The sequence below is a fragment of the Electrophorus electricus genome, chromosome 16 (genome assembly GCF_013358815.1).
Source record: "Electrophorus electricus isolate fEleEle1 chromosome 16, fEleEle1.pri, whole genome shotgun sequence".
NCBI lineage: Eukaryota > Metazoa > Chordata > Actinopteri > Gymnotiformes > Gymnotidae > Electrophorus > Electrophorus electricus.
Window position 1 is genome coordinate 13667893 of NC_049550.1, and position 20000 is coordinate 13687892.

The 20000-nt window shown below is 46.5% G+C and overlaps 2 protein-coding genes across 6 annotated transcripts in view; both read left to right on the forward strand.

Moving 5' to 3' along the window:
• Positions 1-3794: 3794 nt before the first annotated feature.
• Positions 3795-11696, forward strand: mdh1aa (malate dehydrogenase 1Aa, NAD (soluble)). Of its 2 annotated transcripts, none has more exons than XM_027013784.2 (9): positions 3795-4021; positions 7756-7854; positions 8054-8150; positions 9166-9341; positions 9798-9920; positions 10140-10316; positions 10622-10735; positions 10921-11010; positions 11283-11696. In XM_027013784.2, exons 1-9 carry the CDS (start codon positions 3968-3970, stop codon positions 11403-11405), a joined length of 1053 nt encoding a protein of 350 aa, XP_026869585.1. In that variant the 5' UTR covers positions 3795-3967; the 3' UTR covers positions 11406-11696. The 2 variants fall into 2 exon arrangements, with proteins under 2 accessions (XP_026869585.1, XP_026869586.1); XM_027013785.2 differs by lacking the exon at positions 3795-4021 and adding an exon at positions 6990-7096.
• Positions 11697-12045: 349 nt separating this feature from the next.
• ugp2a (UDP-glucose pyrophosphorylase 2a) overlaps positions 12046-20000 on the forward strand; it is a 10819-nt gene continuing 2864 nt past the window's right edge. Inside the window, exons 1-7 of one of the 4 annotated variants that reach the window (XM_035534974.1) lie at positions 12046-12112; positions 13547-13674; positions 15337-15444; positions 18007-18192; positions 18541-18674; positions 18959-19256; positions 19788-19985. In XM_035534974.1, the coding sequence (XP_035390867.1) occupies positions 13576-13674; positions 15337-15444; positions 18007-18192; positions 18541-18674; positions 18959-19256; positions 19788-19985 (1023 nt within the window). In that variant the 5' untranslated portion in view covers positions 12046-12112; positions 13547-13575. The other 3 variants (XM_035534975.1, XM_035534973.1, XM_035534972.1) reach the window with 3 other exon arrangements.

Sequence of the window (20000 nt, forward strand, 5' to 3'; positions counted from 1 at the left end):
TCACACACATACACACACACACACACACACACACACAGTGCCACAGCACATCACAGTCATGGATACACACCCATTGTAGCTGACATGCTGCAGAAGTAGAACTGATGATCTTAGAAGATGATACTGAATCTGATAGGTCACAGGATATTTCCCATAATTCTGCATTGTGAACGGGCAGTTCTTATTGAGATGTTTGAACAGAGGTCAACTATGTGTGCGCACTCTCTCCGCTACCCTCCAACCAGTGCACCCTAGACAGGCCTGACACTTTGAACATGCCTCCGGTCAAGTCTACCTCAAACAGTTGGTGCTCAGACGTGTTAGTGAATGTGTCTGAAGCTTGATTGGTGGCAGGAAGGAAAATTAATGAATAAAGACGAGAGAGAGAGAGAGAGAGAGAGGGAGAGAGAGAGAGAGAGAGAGAGAGAGAGAGAGAGAGAGAGAGGGTGAGGCACACTCAACCGCACTTAATTACATGACACTGACTCCAAGTGCTGGCATGTTTGAGCACTTCATCAGCGTTTGGGCACTTCACAGACAGACAGAGAGAGGGAGAGAGAGAGAGAGAGAGAGAGAGAGATGATGCCATGAACGCTCGTTAGACGAGCACTAGCGTTAGTGAAGAGGTAAGGCGCTGGGACTTGCGCTGTGTTCACCCCTTGTGCCTTCCCCTGTGTGAAAGGGCCCAGGTCTCTGTCCTAGTGCTGAAGACAGGAAAGACAGCCCCTCGCTGAGACTCGGCTGACATAGCAAGTGCTTCAACCTTTCTCTTTTGTCTTTGACTTTTGACCCACTTCTTGTCCTTCTGCCCGTGACTCAAGGTCTGCTGCTCAGACTCAAAGATCAAACCGCCCTGAAATGCCAGAACTGTCTCCCATCTGCCTTTAACCTTTGATCTTTTAACCTCGTTCTGCCCTCCCGGTGGTACCTCAGATCACTCTGACATGCTGGAAACCCCCTGGCATGTCGTGAGAGGCGTCGGTGGGCGTCCTGATCCTCCTGCTAGAAGGCGGGCATGGCCCGCCTGCTGCCGGTGCTAGGGTGTGCTTCCACCTCGCTCGGGTCGCATGCCGTGCCACCAACTTTCGAACCTGTGCAAGCGCTGCCAACAACCCTCCACCTGCGCTGCCCTTCATCCGCCATATAATCCGTATTGCAAAGATTCCGAGCCTCACTCCTGTTGGACAGTCCCCTGCAGTTCGTGCGTGGCTACGTGCAAGTGTGTAACGCTCAGTAGTGCGATTTGGAAGGGGAGCAACATTTCTTTTGGGGTTTGAGGTGTCATTCAGGGTTGTATAATGTTGTGGAACGCAACTGGTGACCAAGCGTTTTCATTTTGAAATGTTTGGGGGAGGGTGTGTGTGTGTGGAGGGTGGGGTGCATGTTATCGGCACTTTGATCTCAGATATCTTTTGGAGGAGGCGTGTAATAGTATGTTACATTGTTCCCTCTCTCTCTCTATCTCTGTGTGTGTGTGTGTGTGTGTGTGTGTGTGTTCAATGAGGTAGGATGCTTAGCGTAGCCTGTCGAGCAGCATTCTCTTTCATGCAGAGCAGGTGGACGGAACATCGACCAATTGCGGACCGTATCACGTGCTCTGAGTTCAAGTGCGTGTCAAGGATAGAATACCCACAGTGCTCCTCTCTCGTCCCGTGGGTCTCCAAGGCAACCAGTGGCAAGCACAACCTATGCATTTTGTCCTTAAAGCTATTTCCTATTCAGTACTGCCAGTGTTGTGATACTGAGCACCACAGCAACACAATACATTGTAATAGCACTTAAGGCATAATAGTCAAGGTGCTAAATAATTGCAGCATGACATGGACTAAAAACAATGATGGAAAAGGCAGTGCTACCCACGGCCTAAGGCAGCGGTGTAGCCAGGAATTCATCTCAGGGAGGGTTGAGGAACAAAAATGAAACGTAATCACCGTGTAGAACTAACTTGAACATTGCAATTCAGTGCTCGACATTACAAAAAGCAACTGTAGCATTTGGAGTTTGTCATTTCATTATTTCATTTTTGATCTTTTAGAAGGGTCAATGCTCTGTAGTTACGCCACGAAACTATTTTACTTTAAACGTAGAGTATCAGTTGCCCTGTATGTGTGTTTTGTAAAGCCCCCATTTACAATATTGAATTCAAATGTTCAAATGTTTCAAATGTTTAAGTTTTTTGTATCAATTTCATTGACCTGCAATCTGCATATAAACGCAGCCCAAGGCTAAACACACTGTGGGAAACAGTGCGACCTGTAATATTTTGTTGCTAATGGCATGAGACTATGGTGATGGTTAACTAACTACATTCCCAGAATGCCTTGCTGCTCTAATCCACACAGTGACAGTCCCTGTCACTGATGGTGTAATTGCTGAGAGCTGGCAGGAAGCAACCGGTCTTGCCCACTTACCTGAGTGACACAAAAAGACATGATTTTTCATTTGCTTCGGGGCTCCTCTGATTGACAGGGTGGATGAGAGTGTTGAGAGAGAAAGAGAGAGAGTGAGACACAGAGAGAAAGAGAGAGAGAGAGAGAGTTAAGAGGACTGTGATTTTGCAAACAGTCTTATCTGTTTTTTTGGGGTTTTGTTTTTTTAAGACGTCAGTCATTCAGATAGAGGTTCTGTTGCCCCGGTTATTCCTGGTGATGACACAGACAACAATAATGACAACATTCATTAAGAGCTAGTCAGATTGTCATTTCCACATGACCCAGTCTTACGTGTCAGGGCTGATGTGTTTGTGCACACATCGGTGTGTGTTTTCCTGTGTCTGTATATGTGCGTGTGTGAATTTGTGTTGAGTATTAGTGTGTACATGCGTGTTTATTTGCATATGCACAGTGTTATTTGCACAGCGTGTGCATGTTGCTCCGTGCATGCATATATGTGTGTGTGTGCATGCGGGCATGTGCACGTCTGTCTGTCTCTCTCTCTCTCTGTGTGTGTATGTGTGTGTGTGTGTGTGTTTGTTCAAGTTAAGATCTCTGTAGCTCGAGGCATTCTAACGGAGCAGAATGGTGTTTTTATTAGAGAACACCCATGTTACTACTCATTGTTCCACGCTAAACACAACATAGTTCACAGGATTATAGACTGTGCTTTGATAACAGCATTGCCCAAGCCACCTTGGTTTTTAATTGTTTTTGCATTTTTATCTGTTGGTGTGCAAATTCGCATTCTCTTGAGTAGCTATATGAAATGGGGATTTAGTATAAGTTTCGTTATTTTATGCCCTGTCATTTTCTGCTAGACTTTAACGGGAACCTTTTCAGTGTATCGCTACTTTGTCCTGTCAATGAACACCCTCTTCTGTTCGACAAAAATACTACAGGAAAACGCAGGTTCGTCTACAAAACCACCGCAATATTCTACCGCCACCTTGTGGCGCGAGGCACAGGAGTAGTCTGCAGGACGCATTTCTTAAACATTTTGAAACTCAAATTCATTTGTCTTAGACGTGCTGCGTACCTGGACTCGGGCCTGCATAAAAATAAATTAGACAAATTAAATAATGAAGAATAAAGAAAAAAATATTTAACAGCATTTGGCTTCATAAACAGAACGAATACATGTGAACTTAAGTAATTAATGTATATACTCGCAAACCACTAAAGCTTTTCTGTCTTATCGCTTCAGCCGCAGTTAGGCCAGCGCTGCAGCCCTCTGACGTCACCCCCCCCCCCAAAAAAAAAATCGCGAAATGCAACCTCGCGTTCACACGTGGCGCGAGGGATTACGGTCTGGGTTGATTTTGTCACGCAAAGCGCGTTCACGAGCTAGACCAGCGAGCGGCGGCGCTCGAGCTTGACAGCGCGGATGGACGAACAGGGGGCACGAGAGTAACGGCACAGCGGCGAGCGTTCCTCGCTCATTCTTGGAGACGCCGACCACCGACTTCCTACGACGCTCGGGAAACGAAAAGCCCCTCACGAGTGCGCCGGTAACGGACGGTCGCAGCTTCGCAATGCTCACGCTGCTGACGGCCATGTACTTGGTGGTGCGGTCGGCGTCCGCGCAGGTAAGACGCTTCTCCTTGACGGCGGCTGGCAGCGCGAGCCCAATGACCCACACGTGCCTCATAAACCGACCGAGCGCGGGTTTCTTTTTCTGTAGCGAGTGGACGTGCTAGCACGGTGGCGTCTGTTAATAAAGTGCAGCGCCCGAGAAAGCTTCGGTATCTTATTCACGACGCGCGGCCAAACGGCGGCTCGAGCACCATGGATAGGGACCATTCTGTTTTGGCGCGAGGTGCACCGCCCCTTTTAAATGGCACGTTATATAACGGGAACCTGGCGCATAAGTGGACGCCTGTCCCCTCAGACAAAAGGCTTGCACAATTTTCAGCGGTTTCCGTTGTAATCTGTGGACCAACAGCTATAATAGCTGTTCTCTGAGCCTTTTTTTTAGGGTTATATGTGCATTAATAACTGGAAACTGACTAATTATATATTTATATAATTATAAAATAATTATAATTTATATAATTATAATTATAAAATATATATATATATATATATATATATATATAATATATATATTATATAATATATATTCTTTTTATATTATATATATATTATATATATTATATAATATAATATATATATTATAATATATAATATATATATATATATATATATATATATATATATATATATATATGCGAATTTAAAGTGATATCTGATATACAGATCAGTCTGCCTGACTGCAGCTACTTGACAGAGGTCGAAACCTCCACTTCACTTAGGTTAGGGACGCGCTGATAGAAAATCCGAGTAAAAGCGCAAAAGCTTAAATCCTCAGAAGAAGTTATGACTGTATCTTATTGTAAATAAACGTTGCAAAGTACAAAGTGCAACGCATGTTTACAAAGTTGTTGACTGTTTGTTACCATTAGTTGTCCATAGATGGTCCAAGCAGCTGCTATCAGCAATGGATCGTTTAACCTTAGTGAACGACGATTTAACTTCAGTGGACTTTAAGTTCTTGTTGTTGGACTAGTTCCACCATGTGCCTGAATCAAAGCTGTCAAATCAGAACATTAGAGACTGGTAGACAAAGGCACACTATCAAGTAAACGTAAAATGCACTTAACTAGTCTTCATGGAGTACTTGTCAGCTGAACACGTCCATGAAGAGCAGATCTGGAATTATCAAGAGAAAGTATGAAGATAAAATACCTGACTGTTACATTACAGTGGTGTTATTGTTGTTCATCTACCTTGGTACACAACCAAAAACGGATTCCATCTGTTACATTCCTCACAGATGCTTGAAAAGACTTTGTCTCTGCGTTGTGTGGAATATAACGATCAGTTTTTTCATAATTTTGCCATTGTGCTTTGCCAATAAATACTTAGGTCACCAGTGGTGTTTTAGCACAGTAGCAGAATTGTGTACTGTTACCAAGTAACTGGAGTATTAAAGCAGAATCATACACTGCAACCAAGTTCCTGGCGTATTAAAGCAGAATAATGCACTGTAACCAGGTAACTGGTGTATTAAAGCAGAATCATGCACTGTAACCAAGTTACTGGAGCATTAAAGTAGAATTGTACACTGTAACAAGGTTACTGCAGTATTAAACATGTTCTACTAAGGCATTATTTCCACTGTACTCTCTCAAAGATCCCCAACCAGTGCACGTTTTGCTCCTGTTCCAGTTTCTATATCACCTGGAGCAGGTATTCAGCTCCCTCCGGCCACGTGCCACATTGCTCAGGTGTGCAAAGACCTGAAATGCATCAAATATGTAGACTGCCCTGGGACCTCATGTGTATGTGGCACCTCAGAGCACATGTCTCCTGCCATCATGAAAAATACCACTGAAACCACATCTGGGTATACGCACTGGAGGGTGTGTCTGTCTAGGTTACACCTGAACTGTACATATGACGTTGGTAGACAAAAAAGAATAGACACTACTTCTGGGCAGGTCTCCTTCTTGGTCACAAAATAGAGAGAAATAGATGTCCCCCGCACAAGTAAAATCACTACCAGTACAATATTCAATGATCTTGAAATAATCATTTCCTGGAAATCCCTCATGTACATGCAGTGTAGCTCAAAGAGTTTAATTTGATCTTGGTTTGATTTTTGTTACACCATTTCATTTTTTTTTTTAAAGAAAATATTCACCACACTTCAAAAGAGATTTAAAATAAAAGACTCAAAATAAGATAATAAATAAAATAACTAATTTGAGATGCTTGAAACCTACTTTTAAGGTACTTGGAAATGCTATAATACAGACATCATCAAAATAAAGCTAAACCCTAATCTTGAAAAGGGGACCATTTCCTGTCCAAAAACCTTGAAATTCTGGTGAAAAAACAGATCCTTTGATTGACCTCAGCAGTGTGTTAGGAAGAAGCACACTCATGCTGGCATTTCCATGTCCTGCTCCTCCTCCTGCAGAGCCATTGTGGCACCCTCACAGTCCTGCTATATGAAGGTTAGATGGTTAGCGTTCTTGATCCCTGATGAGCAAGCCAGTAGCAGATTGAGTAAGACTCCTTGGGTGGCCCAGTTAACTTTAGCACATTCAAGTCTATTCATTCAGTGTCTCTCTATAGACAGGTAACAAGCTGTGACTTGACCGTGGCTAGCAGCCACCCTTAGCCTAAATGTAGTTTAATATTTGAGTAATATTCAAGTCAGTGTTCCTGTTTCTTAATTCACGGTGTATTGTTTAAACGTAAGCTACCTCTGCTCGACCGGTACAGTACAGTCCTCATCCACTCAATATCGACAGTTAGTCGAAGGGCCTTGATTTGAATTTCAAAATTGTATCGTTTGTCGGTTTTATTTTTTTTTAATTACGCCCCATATATGGTAGTAGAGTGGGCGTGTCCTCTCGGATCTGGCGGTGTGACGACGCCGCGAATGTTCTTGGGGAATGTGTCCTTTTTCTGTGACCTGGCTGGATGACAAATGCGGCATCAGCGAGAGAAAAACTACATATCCCATCTTAAGCTAGGCGCGTCGGCGACGGCTCCCTGACATACAAGAGCAGAGGTGACCTCGGTGTCTGGTTCTGAGAGGTAGAGTTTAAGTCTTGGACGAGTACCTCAGCACGAAAAAAGCTTTAAAGATGGTGAGGGGCGAATATTTCATTGTAAACAACAAAGATTTCGAAGGTTATTTGGTATATGTTGGTTTAATTGTTGCTTTAAAGGTTGAATGATTTAATCATTTGAATCGCATATGCTTTTTTATGACAACCTTATTAATACCTTAATCGGTGTTGTAGCATTGGATAACATGAACGAGCTAATTGCGAGATTAGCAGTTTTCCCGCCTTCAGGACAGTCGCTGAAGGTGGTGCTAAGTGGGGATGTTTGAAATGTGTTGGCAGACTTGCAGAATAGTTGTAAATATCCTTAACCTGATGTTCACGCTAACGGCGCATTTCAGCACCTAGCTAAAATATCTTATCTTATCTAACGCTACTGTTTATATTGTTGGTGTGTCGCGTGGCATCACTTGCAGTTATTTAGAGTCTAAACGGTGAAATGAAACTAGGCTACAAAGGTGTGCTGGGAATGAAGGCTCGGGTGTAGCTTAGGTTTGTAGCTACCGCTGTTTGCAATTATCAGCGTCTTCAAAATGGTACTCTTTTTAAATACAATGAAGTGTCTCATTTTGGAGCCATTTCGATATTGCACAATCCGTCGTCGCATAGCTGGGTCTGTACCTCTAAGTAGGTCACCGTTTAAAATGTGAACGATTTTGTGGTGTCCTTTTTTCGCACAGGCCGAGCCGATCCGAGTTCTGGTGACTGGCGCTGCCGGACAGATCGCCTATTCTCTGCTGTTCAGCATCGCTAAGGGAGATGTCTTCGGCAAGGACCAGGTAAGGAGGTTTAGTCTTACTGACTAGAAAAGGTAAAGGCAAAAAATCTCCCACCGGAAAAGGCTGTCTGGGGATTTTGTGCATTTTACATAAAGATATCTGTGCTTCAAACATCAGTAGGACATCAGTAGTCCTGAGGGAGCACTATAGTCCATTCTGTCTTTGAGGGGTTGTTTTCCTCCTTTCCTCTTTGTGTCAGCCAATCATTTTGGTGCTTTTGGACATCCCGCCCATGTTGCCCGTTCTGGATGGGGTTGTCATGGAGCTTCAGGACTGTGCTCTCCCGCTGCTGAGAGGTGAGCGATAACGTCTGATCTTGGGTCTTTCGTCACGGGTCTTATCAACATTTAGCAGTAAAATTATAACACAGTCTACAGTGTAGGCATGCCTGAACAGGACAGCTCAGTGTCTAACACACTACCAGCGTTGACTTGACAGTTACAGGGTGGGTGTGGTCTGTCTAGCTCCCTTATTGGTCACCTCCCCACTGTCTGGACCAATTGGAGTGGAGATGCTGACAACAATGGGAGGACGAAGGGAGAGGAGGAGTTCAAAGAATAAGCCAGACCGCAAAAGTTGTACATCGACTGAAGTTCATTTTGATAAAGAGGGTTTCTCATTAATGACATGCACAGGACCCTAATAATTAAATCAGCTGGTCTATGCAATGTTGAGAGGTGTCTGTGTCTGTGAAAAAATGTCTTGCCAAGATCCTACTTTCTTATGATGGTGTAGAAATAGTCAGGTTAATCAGTATTACTGTTTTTATCCATTTTGTGTATAATTTAACTTGTATGGACCCAGAGTCTATCTGTTACTCTGTTTGAGGGGCAATTAATATGTAAACGTTTATTTTATAAATTTAATCATAAATACTGCACTGGCCTTTTCAAATGTATAATTTTGGCTTTGAGTTTTTGCTCCAGTTTTACAAGCTGTTTAAATGTAAATACATCAACAATTCAGATGCAATATACTTATGTTACATTAACCGGTTAAACCCCTGTCAGTGTGGTTTGAACTCATGACCTTCTAAGTATAATGTCAAATAGCATTAAAGATGTCAAAAAATTACTGCAACAGCAGTAGTAGGATATTTTTGCAGTAATTAACCCCTCACATTCCAAAGACCCACCAAAGGATCCAGACTCACACTTGCCCTTATAACTGCATACCATAGAAGTTACAGAAAATGGGGCTTAAGATTACTAATTAAATGAACCACCAGTTTAAGAGGTTAATGAAGACCTACAGCAGATCTCCTTGTTGGGGACTCTATGATGAAGACTGATGGTGAATGTGTGTCCACAGAGGTGATCCCCACAGACAAGGTTGAGGTGGGGTTTAAGAATCTGGACGCTGCCATCCTCGTGGGCTCCATGCCCAGGAAGGAGGGTATGGAGAGGAAGGACCTGCTGAAGGCCAACGTGGCCATCTTCAAAAGCCAGGGGGCCGCGCTGGAGAAGTATGCCAAGAAGACCGTCAAGGTGAGGTAGAGGGAGGGAGATGGAGGGAGGGTGTGAGAGAGGGACAGTCAGAGGGAGGGAGACTGTGTGACTAAATTAATGCTTTTTGTGCACATGCACATACACCACACCACACACACGGATATGCACAGAGTTCCCATGCTTGACATATTTAAGCTGACACGCCTACATTACCAAATATTGTACCACTCTCAAGGAAGAGTGAGCGGTTTAGCACTCCCAGCAGGTTGGATTTGGAACTGCATCTAATAATGAGGAGTGAACCATCTCATGTTCATCGGTGCAGAGGATCCCAAAATGGTACAGGGTCTAACTGTGGATTCTGACCAAAAACCTCATGATTTTGCTGTTGTTGATCTGCCTCTACTCCTTTTGGCCTTGGCTAAACATTAAAGGCAGAGCTTTAAATGTGGCCTGTGTCTACTCCTGCCGTTCATTTGGTTTTGGTTCTGTCAGGTGCTCGTGGTGGGAAACCCAGCCAACACAAACTGCCTGATTGCCTCTAAATCGGCACCATCCATCCCGAAAGAGAACTTCTCCTGCCTGACCCGTCTGGACCATAACAGGGCCAGCGCACAGGTTTGTTGTTATTAATCAGTCAGTCAATCACGTAGTCAGTGTCATGTACTTGTTTAATAAATGTTTGTTACTGACTGGTACTCACAATGCAGCTTTTGTTTATTTAGAGGTTTCCTTCGAGGAGAGGCAATTTCATATGAAATCTGAATGATTAATAGTACAATATCAGAAGGATTTCTTAAACTACAAGACATGCTCAGTTCTCCTCCACCCCTGTAGGTTGCGATGCGTGTCGGTGTGTCCACGGGAGACGTGAAGAACGTGATCATTTGGGGAAACCACTCGTCCACGCAGTACCCAGATGTGAACCACGCCCTGATCAACCTGGACGGGGAGGAGGTTTGCGCCTATGACGCTGTGAAGGACGACAGCTGGCTGAAGGGGAACTTCATCACGGTGAGGATTGTGAAGCGGACTTGAGGGGTGTGAGGGGGACTTCGTCACGGTGAGGGGTGTGAGGGGGATTTGGTCACGGTGAGAGGGGTGAGGGGGACTTCGTCACGGTGAGGGGTCTGGAGTATTTGAGCTGAGCCCTGCTGACCCCAGCGCATTCCTTCACCTGCATGTCAGCATGTGCCACGGGTGACCTCAACCCACTCACCAAAGGTTGATTAGCTAATGAATGAGAATTAATGAGACCGAACTTTGTCGCTTTTTGTAACTTGCTCCCATCTCTCTCTCTATATATATATATATATCAGACTGTGCAACAGCGTGGTGCTGAAGTGATCAAGGCCAGGAAGCTGTCCAGTGCAATGTCCGCTGCTAAGGCCATCTGTGACCACATGCGGGACATCTGGTTCGGCACTTCTGATGTAGGTCTGAGCTGGGTGTTGGAGGTTTGCCCGCGTTTCAAATGACCAAATTACCTGGATGTTTAGGTGCTTGGTGGGTTGAGGCAAAGATGTCCTGGTCTGTTTGAGTAGTTTCGAATGGTGGTTTGTCCTCATATCTGAGGTGAGGACAATGGTTTGGTCTCTCTCTGTCTCTCCATCACCAGGGTGAGTTTGTGTCCATGGGGGTCTATTCCACTGGGAATTCCTATGGTGTTCCTGATGACCTCATGTACTCATTCCCTGTTATGATCAAGGTCTGAACTAATTTATTAATCAGCATTGATTTGCCAGTTAATCATTTATGAAGGTTTGAATCTTCTTGCTGTTAAAAGGGCTGTTAAAGTGCTAAGACTTTGAAATATGTAATATGCATAAAAAATACTTAAATCAGAGGAACCCTTTTTTATTATGTTGGAAGATATCCTGTATATATTATGTATTTTTCTGTATCCTTTATCTATTATTAATGGCCTTGCAGCTGAAGAATGCGTCTGATTTTAATATCTTTTGTGTGTGTGTCTTACAGAACAAGTCCTGGAAGGTAGTGGATGGTCTGTCCATTAATGACTTTTCTCGAGCCAAGATGGACGCCACAGCGGCCGAGCTGATTGAGGAGAGGGACACAGCTCTGGCCTTCCTCGGGGTGTGACTAGACGTCACCATGGCAACGCTGAAGCAGTGCCTGGATCCCTCTAATCCTCCTCACTCGCAACTGTAAAACCCAAACTCCATCAATGTGTATGCGAGTGAGTGAGCAAGAACATGTCTCTCTAAATGTGTGTGCGTTACTCAAATCCATAAGCAAAGCAGAATGTGTACTATAGCATGAACTTTTTTCTGGTTTTAATAGAACAAGAGCCAGGGAGAAGCTTAAACAGTTTTGTCCAGAACAATGTAACAATCCTTGTTGCCTGTCCATAAAATGGAACCTTTAAAAGATGGTCTCTGTACAGTGCTTTTGTGGGGCTACACTCATACACTCTCCATGTACACCATCGCCCTCAGGAGGGTAAGATATGCAGAGATGAAAGCTTCAATGTAACAAATTAAAATATTCAGTATTATAATGTTTCACATGGTGAAATCCACATAGTTTATACAACAGGGGAGAAGTAACTTTTTGAAGAAATATTTTTGATGACAAGCGATCGCTGTACTCCGCCGAGCATGTTCTCGTGTAACCGGATGGTGGCGCCATTGTACAGTTTTGCCGCCTCGGTAAGAGCCAGTGACACGCGGCTATTGGCCAGCACAGACAGTCCCCCATTATGATTGGTCGGCGGCCAACGCTGCCCCTGAGACGCCGACTTGCGCCATTTCCGTCTGTTTTGTCAGCACCTTGACACGCAGTTGAATGTGAGTAAGCTCTCGCATGGCGTACCTGCTGAGTGCTACGACTGCTCCTACGTTAGGAGGCTGCCGCGCTTTGCTCGCCTCTGACTGTTCTGTCTCCCCACATTCCTTTCCCGACCGCAGTCCGCTCAGGCCAACCCGTTTGCCCTCGGCGCTGGTGTGAGGTAATGTTGGGGTATGTCGCTGCTGTCCAACCCTGCGTGGTCTGGGTCGGTCGTAACTGGTTAACTAGCACAGTGCAGCTGGAACTGTGTTGTAGAGGCCAGCAACCGCCGCCAAACAAGCAGAGCAGTCGCCGAGTGTCAGGGAACGTAGGGAAACATATTTGTGATCAAATGGCTTTTCTGTGGCTTCACATTTCCCTGTATTATAGGTCAAGACACTCGCGCCTCATTGCTGGCTTTGCAACCTCCAAACGCGCTTCACGGTCCGGTGAAGGTCAAACGTCAAACCCCCACGGTCGCCTGTGTGTGTGTGTGTGTGTGTGTGTGGAGGGAGAGATACGGTTAATGACTTGCTGCACTGCAGGCTGACCGTTTAACCCGTTCGTATCCGCGGCTACTCTTTTATGAATGATGCGGTAAATGATTAATCTTCGCGTTCATTGAGGGGGTGTGACGTGCTGGATGAAACCCGGTCTGCACACGCGCTCGGTCTCGCGCGTTACTCGTCCTATGTGCACCGTGAGTCTCGCTACTTAACGGGCAGTGCGGCGAGTGCAGAGATCCAATAGGCAGATCCGGTGTCCGGTACAGTCCGCCTATGCGACCTTTCGGGCTTTGACTGCTCGCGCTGAACGGACAGCCGACGAGGGAGCGAACGGTTACGCGCGCAGGACTCGCTCGGACGCGTGCGATGGAGAGCCAACCGCAACAAATAATGCATTTTTAAAAAACAGCATTTTCGTGCTTTTCTTTAGTGAACCGTACGCTGTTTAACTCGTTTGAAAACCGAGTTCTCCCATCTGGGCATCGAGCACACGGGGCTGCTGAGGCAGGGAGGCAGTTGTTCGAGTCGCAGGTCGAGGTATAAGCGGAGCGTGCTGGTGCAAGCGAACTGCTAATCATGTCGTTTGTCGCTGGTGAGTTTTGTGGTAAAGTTGTCGGAGGAACGATGTTTGCACTAAACTGTCGTTTAATCAGCGGAACACGGGAAGTCTGTGATGTTACGTTCTTTTGTTTATTAACTTTTTATGCATCTTCTTCATTGAGACCTTTTGACATGTTTTACAGCGTAATTGTTTTGTCATTTTGTTTTGTGATCTTCTTTACAAACAGGTCACAATTGACAGTGTATGACTATCATATCAAATAGGCTGCATGATGCGGGCAAAGCAAGTATACCTGCCGGCTTTGAATGTTAATTCTCTGACAAGTGTCTTTCTCTCTCTTTCTGTCTGTCTGTTTCTCTCCCTCCTTCCTTCTCTCCTCTCTGTAGAGTTGAGTCGAGGCGCTCTTAACGCCGGCATGACAGAGTTTCAGGAGAAGCTGAGGCAGCAGCACGAGAACTCCATGCACCAGGAGCTGGGGAAGCTCCTGTCAACCGCCGAGGGAGCGGAGGCTGAGGTAGGGCATGAGAGCGCAGGAGCCATTTGGCACTGACCTACAGCCTTAAGGCTGGGACGTGAACCTCTGTCTTATCGTAGCTCATGTCTCCTGTACGCCTGCCTGCTGTAATTCTCATGATAACTTTGTGCATTTACCTGTCTGTTTAGCCTGAGGTACATAATGAGTTGTATCAGTCTTTTTGGGATATTGCAAGGCATTTAAAAAATAAAATAAAATCACAATATGTGGCAAAACAATGACAGATGTTATATTTTGTCCCTTTGGTGCAGGGGTAATGGGCAATGCTGTGTGTGTTGCAAAACAAGAGTGTCTTGCTTTGCGTTGGCTAAAGTGATTTATACTCAATCATGTGAGTGCTGCAGTTTTACAGAACTCTTCTGGAATGGCCTTGTCTCGGTCTGGTTTCTCCCATACCGCAGTGCAAGATGTTTGATGTATAGGAGGGTGATATTAATATCACATATTGAGACATGATGATGTACTGTGCAGGAGGGAACTTGAGTGACACCGGAACCGCTAGAGCGGGTACCGGTCGAGTGACACCGGAACCGCTAGAGCGGGTACCGGTCGAGTGACACCGGAACCGCTAGAGCGGGTACCGGTGAAATGCCTCGCAGCTCAGGCTGGAACTGTAACTGCCCGTAAAGGGTCATGTGACTGCGTGGGCCAGAACAGGAGGCTACGGTGCCTCAGCTTCCACTTCTCTGTGTACTCGAGCGAATTGCAAACCTCGGAAAGAGGGGAAGCGGAAAGTGCTGGAAGATGGATGAGAGTGCTGGCACCGTGCGAGAAGGCGCAGGAAATCCCTTAGGGAACGGCTGCTCTGGTGAGGAGTGATCATGCAGGGGGACCTCGGGAGAGTCTAGCTTCCGTCAGACGCGTCTGTCCTTTCTGATCCGACGCTCCGATGCCTCCACCACCTCTCCTGCCTCCACCAGCACTGCCTAGAGGTCGAAGCAACCCAAATCCCTTAAGGTTTTGAGTCAACTCTTCGGCTAAGCCACGCGGCTCCTGGCAACACCCCATGCTCCTCTCTTTCTAAACCTGACTTGGGCTGAAAACGGGGTGAGAGCAGAACAGAAATTGACCTCAGATTGTGAAGTGTCCTGATCTTCAGGAAGCATGGGTAGTTACGTCGCTACTGCTCATTCATGCATCACCGGCTTTGGTGTTTGTTTGTTTTGGCCAGAGAGTATTAAAAAAAAAACATTAGTCCTTTAATGTCCGTGAATCCGTTATGCAGAGTGTCGTGGCCACCAGGCCAGACCCACATCGCTAGCAGAAAGGTCACAGGTCAAAAGTCCTAACAATATGCTAATGCATAACAATATGCTAAGGAGCGTCACGGCGTGACTGTTAATTAACGTTTGCATGTTTCTGAGGGCAGCGGTAGGCCTGCTCTCTGCTGGCACCAATGCCGCACTCTGCCTGTTCTAGCAAGTGAGCTACAGGGGCAGAATTATGGAGCAGTAGGTAATTACGCTCCGTTAATTAGACACCACGAAGGTATCTGTGACGGGACTGACTCCTCCAGAGATGACCTGAGCCAGAGAACGTCTGACAGGAGAAAGTTTGATCTCTAGCTTTGCATTTTCTGAGACATTCCCTGCACGAAAAATAAAAGTTTAATAAATTGTGTGTGTGTGTTTTTCCCTTTAGAGCTCCCAGAGGGATTTAAAGGGCTTTAAGCAGCTGTTCCACAGGTTCCTTCAAGTGAAGGGTCCATCTGTGGACTGGGCCAAGATCAACAGACCCCCTGAGGACTCAGTGAGACAAAATACCTATACACACAAACTGCACAACATACAAACTACACACAACATGCCAACTAAGGGTCATTTTTTAATAAAATGTTTTAAACTGTGGATAATATTGTTTACGTGACATAACGTAACATGAGTTGGTGATTATGAGAATGTGTGTGATGTGTTTGAGAGAGTTTGTTTTTGATGGTTGAACAATTGGCAACCCAAGCCTCTGTGCTTTGACTAGAGACAGAGATTACTTACACACACACACACAGACAGAGGCCTATATTGAATTTCTAGTTATCAACATACTCCTGTTGGGGGGTGATGCTGAATGAGGGTTTGGGAGAGAAACACTGGCCGTAACGTGTGTGTGTGTGTGTGTGTGTGTGTGTGTGTGTGTGTGTGTGTGTGTGTGTGTAAAAATGGCATGGCACCGTAATCACTTGGATTATGACCTCTCTAGATATTGTGTACATGTCCAAGTTTGTGTGATCCCTTCAGTGACATTTTCGTTGTCTCTGATCGTCCTGAGTCTCACACAGGCCCTGGCGCTGCACCCTCCCCACACACACACCTACACACAGGGCTGCACTATGAATAGACTGACCCCTCCAGCACTCCAACACCGGGGGGGGGGGGGCTCATAGAGGATCTGCTGTCCAGGACATTTTCTTTCATGTGGACACCAGTTGTTCATCTCTGGTTTCACTGGGGCAGCACAGAGCCTTTAGTACTGAACACAGAGGTCAGCACAGCACCAGCTCACAACCCTGCTAAACACGCAGCATAGCGCAGTGCAGTGCCGCTCGGCTCCTAAAGGGGCTTGGCTGATGAGCTGGACTCCAGCAGGAGTGCTGGAGGGAGGAGTGTTCCTGCCCTGCTCCGTCCTGTCTGCACGGGCGCTCCGAGGTATTGCCTCGGACACTTCCGTGACGCTTCCAGCTCTCTGAACTTTCCCCTGGAAGGAATGGCCACACTTTCCCTGCTGCCTTTACCTAGGACTCAGGTGTGAGATCTCAGTGGCCAATCAGAGTGAGTCCACCCACCCCAACCCTCCTTTGGTGGACCAATAAAACGCTGATGGTAGAGTGTTCATGAGTCGATGGGGCTCAATGGAGGGAGAGCTTAAACCGATACATAAACGAATATGACTAATGATAGAAGAAAGGAAAAATACAAATAGAGAATAGTGATAACCATAATAATGAAGATAATTATAATAATTCCTACAACAATAATAATAATAACCCCCCCCGACACACTAGCAATAATAGTACTAGCAGTGTGCGCATGTAAGGGTGGTGTGTGTGTGTGTGTGTGCGTGCGCGTGCGTCCTTTTCACTAAGGTATTCTTTTCCATTCGTGACGGCGTGTATTGTCACATGAGCTGGGGGTCGGGGTCCTCATTCTTCAGGATTTAAATTCCACAGGAATTTGAAACCTAACCTACAGACTGCTCTTTGCACTTTACATAAGGCCACCTTGGAGGTCACCTTTAACCCGAGCAGAGGTAGAAAGAAGTTCTGTCCATCTGAGTACAGTGCATTCAGATAGTCACTGCTGTGAGAGGTTCGGGACTCTCTCTGTGGGTAGAGTGATGTCATTGTGTTCAAAGTTTTTGTTTGTAACGTACGTAGTCATACATGGTATAACTGGCAGTGAAATGCTTTTTTGCCCAACAGTTTGATGCATTTAGTATTTAAATAAATATGTATGTACAGAAGCAATTAAAGTTAAATAAGTCAATCCTGACTATAGAAAATATGCTAGTTTTTCCACACTGGAAAGTGTATTTGGAATATTTTGATTAATTAAACTAGTAAGACAAAGGAGTAGCTAGATACTCTTGACCGCGTCCTTCAGAGAATCTGATTGGTTGCTTTAGTAATGGTACTCTTATGAGGAGTCTTGGTTAATGTGTATGTTGAAGCTGCAGTATTTGATTGTCACAAGCAGTACAGCGGGTGACCAGATGTAAAGGACCCCAAGTGTGTGTGTGTGTGTGTGTGTGTGTGTGTGTGTGTGTGTGTGTGTGTGTGTGTGTGTGCACTGTCTGTCTTCTCCACCCTCCCTGTTTTCTTGAGTTCCTGTGAGCAGAGGCAGATGTGGTACATTACTGAGACGCATGTCTGTGAGGGTGTGTGGTGTGTGCAGGGGAGGATCTGCTTTTTGGAGTGCCGGTTGGTGTGGGTCAAATGCGAAGCCCCGCCTCCCTTTTTAAAATCTCTCTGTTCACTCCTCTCTGACACTCGTGGTCCTCCCTTCCTCCCCGCTGGCTGCCGGTGTGCCCAGTCTTACACTAGCACTCCGAGCGTGGGTCTTAAAGTCTCCGCAGCCGTGCGCGTTACAGTGAGCCTTCAAACGTCCTCACACTGGGACGCGCGGTATTCCCCTGGACCTTGCAAACAAGACTTTATCCCAAATCTTACACACACAGTCCTTCAGCAGTGGAAATCTGTCCACTGCTATTAAAGAAAAACATATATATTTAATCAGCATTCAGATTGAAATTATCCCCTGTGGATGTCTGTAGGTGCTAATGTTTGTCTAACTTAGAAACAACTCATCCCCCCGCCAGATCCAGCCATACGAGCGGATCCGGAGCAGGGCCCTGCCCGAGGGAGTGGCGTCCAGTCTGAACAAGCTGGCGGTGGTGAAGCTGAACGGGGGCCTGGGTACCAGCATGGGCTGCAAGGGCCCCAAGAGTCTGATCAGCGTGCGCAGCGAGAACACCTTCCTGGACCTGACCGTGCAGCAGATCGAGGTGTGCAGGTCTCACCTGTCTCCGTGGCGACGAGGGAGAACGCGTTTGACCAAACAGCCTGGAAACGGACGCTTGTGTGTCGAGTGGCCGTAGCGCAGCGCGCGGGACGCTCGTTTGGGCGCTCCGTAAGAGCACACGGCAATAATCAGACTGCTTTGTAGCGGGGTACGCGTCCAGGTTCCGAGGCTGTGCCGTGATTTTGGGGTCACCCAGTTGTCTTAGATGCTTGGGTCTGCCTGCTGGCTGCATCAAAGCCGGAGGAGTACCAGCAGCAGTACTGGGCACGAGGTTCCAGGTCCTTCATCTGCTGTGTGTGTGTGTGTGTGCGCGTGTGCGTGCGTACTGTAGCACCTGAATAAGACGTACAACGCTGACGTACCTCTGGTCCTGATGAACAGCTTCAATACGGATGAAGACACCAAGAAGATTCTGCAGAAATACACCCACCACCGCGTCAAAATATACACCTTCAACCAGAGCAGGTGAGCCCACGGCTCGTTCCCCCGGAGAGACGGCGGCCTGCTTTCACAGCTGTTGAGGAACCGTCGTTCTGGTCCAAATCGTTCTACGTGCTTAACGTTCAGTTTCCTTCATTGTTCTGTGTAAACCTGTCAATCCATCCCCGCCCCCCCTGGAGTTGATCTCCAACTTGTCTCTCTGTGCCTCTTTCTCTCTCTGTTCATTTGTTCATTCTTTCTCTCTTCCTCCTCCTCTCTTTTTTTTCTTCTTCTCTCATGCACTTGTCTTCCCTTTCTTCCTTCTCCAGATATCCACGTATAAATAAGGAGTCCTTGTTGCCCGTGGCTACCAGCATGGGCCTGACCGGCGAGAACTCAGAGGCGTGGTACCCGCCCGGCCACGGAGACATCTACGCCAGCTTCCACAACTCGGGCCTGCTGGAGCAGCTCCTGGCCCAGGGCAAGGAGTACATCTTTGTGTCCAACATCGACAACCTGGGCGCCACCGTGGACCTGCACATCCTCAACCACCTGGTGAGCCAGCCCGCTGAGACACGCTGCGAGTTCGTCATGGAGGTCACGGACAAGACACGCGCCGACGTCAAGGTGAGGATGACTAGGGGCGGCGGCGGGGGGGGGGGGGGGGGGGCGTGAGGGTAAAGCACGGATAAGTGAAGCCTGCAAAAGCCTGCACTCGGCGTCTTAATGTACGGACCTGGGGCCAAATGAGGGGTAGCAGAACCCAAACATATGAGAAAGGAGGAGCATATGAAGTTATGCTGAGTTCTGCTAACCTGAATTTCCTGCGTAAATGCGAGATGCTGAATTTTCTATGTTTTTATGTATAACCTGAATTTTAATTGCCTGATTTTCAGAGACATGAGTATAAACCCTGTATATTCAAATATTTAAAACTTGCTGTAAGAAGTGCAATCTTTCCAAGCATCATTAATTTGGTTGCTTTATAAATTCACATAAATTGTGCAGACTCTAAACAGTTGTACATGTTGAGGTCTGAGAGCCAAGTCTGACGTCTGAAGCACAGAACAGGACAGTGAGAAGCCATGGTGTGATGTGCGGCTTGTGTGTGTGTGTGTGTGTGTGTGTGTGTGTGTGTGTGTGTGTGCTGTCTGGAAGGGAGGGACGCTGATCGAGTACGAGGGCAAGCTCCGTCTGCTGGAGATCGCGCAGGTGCCCAAGGCGCACGTGGACGAGTTCAAATCCGTCACCAAGTTCAAGATCTTCAACACCAACAACCTGTGGATCAGCCTGCCTGCCATTAAGAGACTACACAAGCAGAATGCCATGGACCTGGAGATCATCGTCAACCCCAAGGTGGAAAACGGAGGG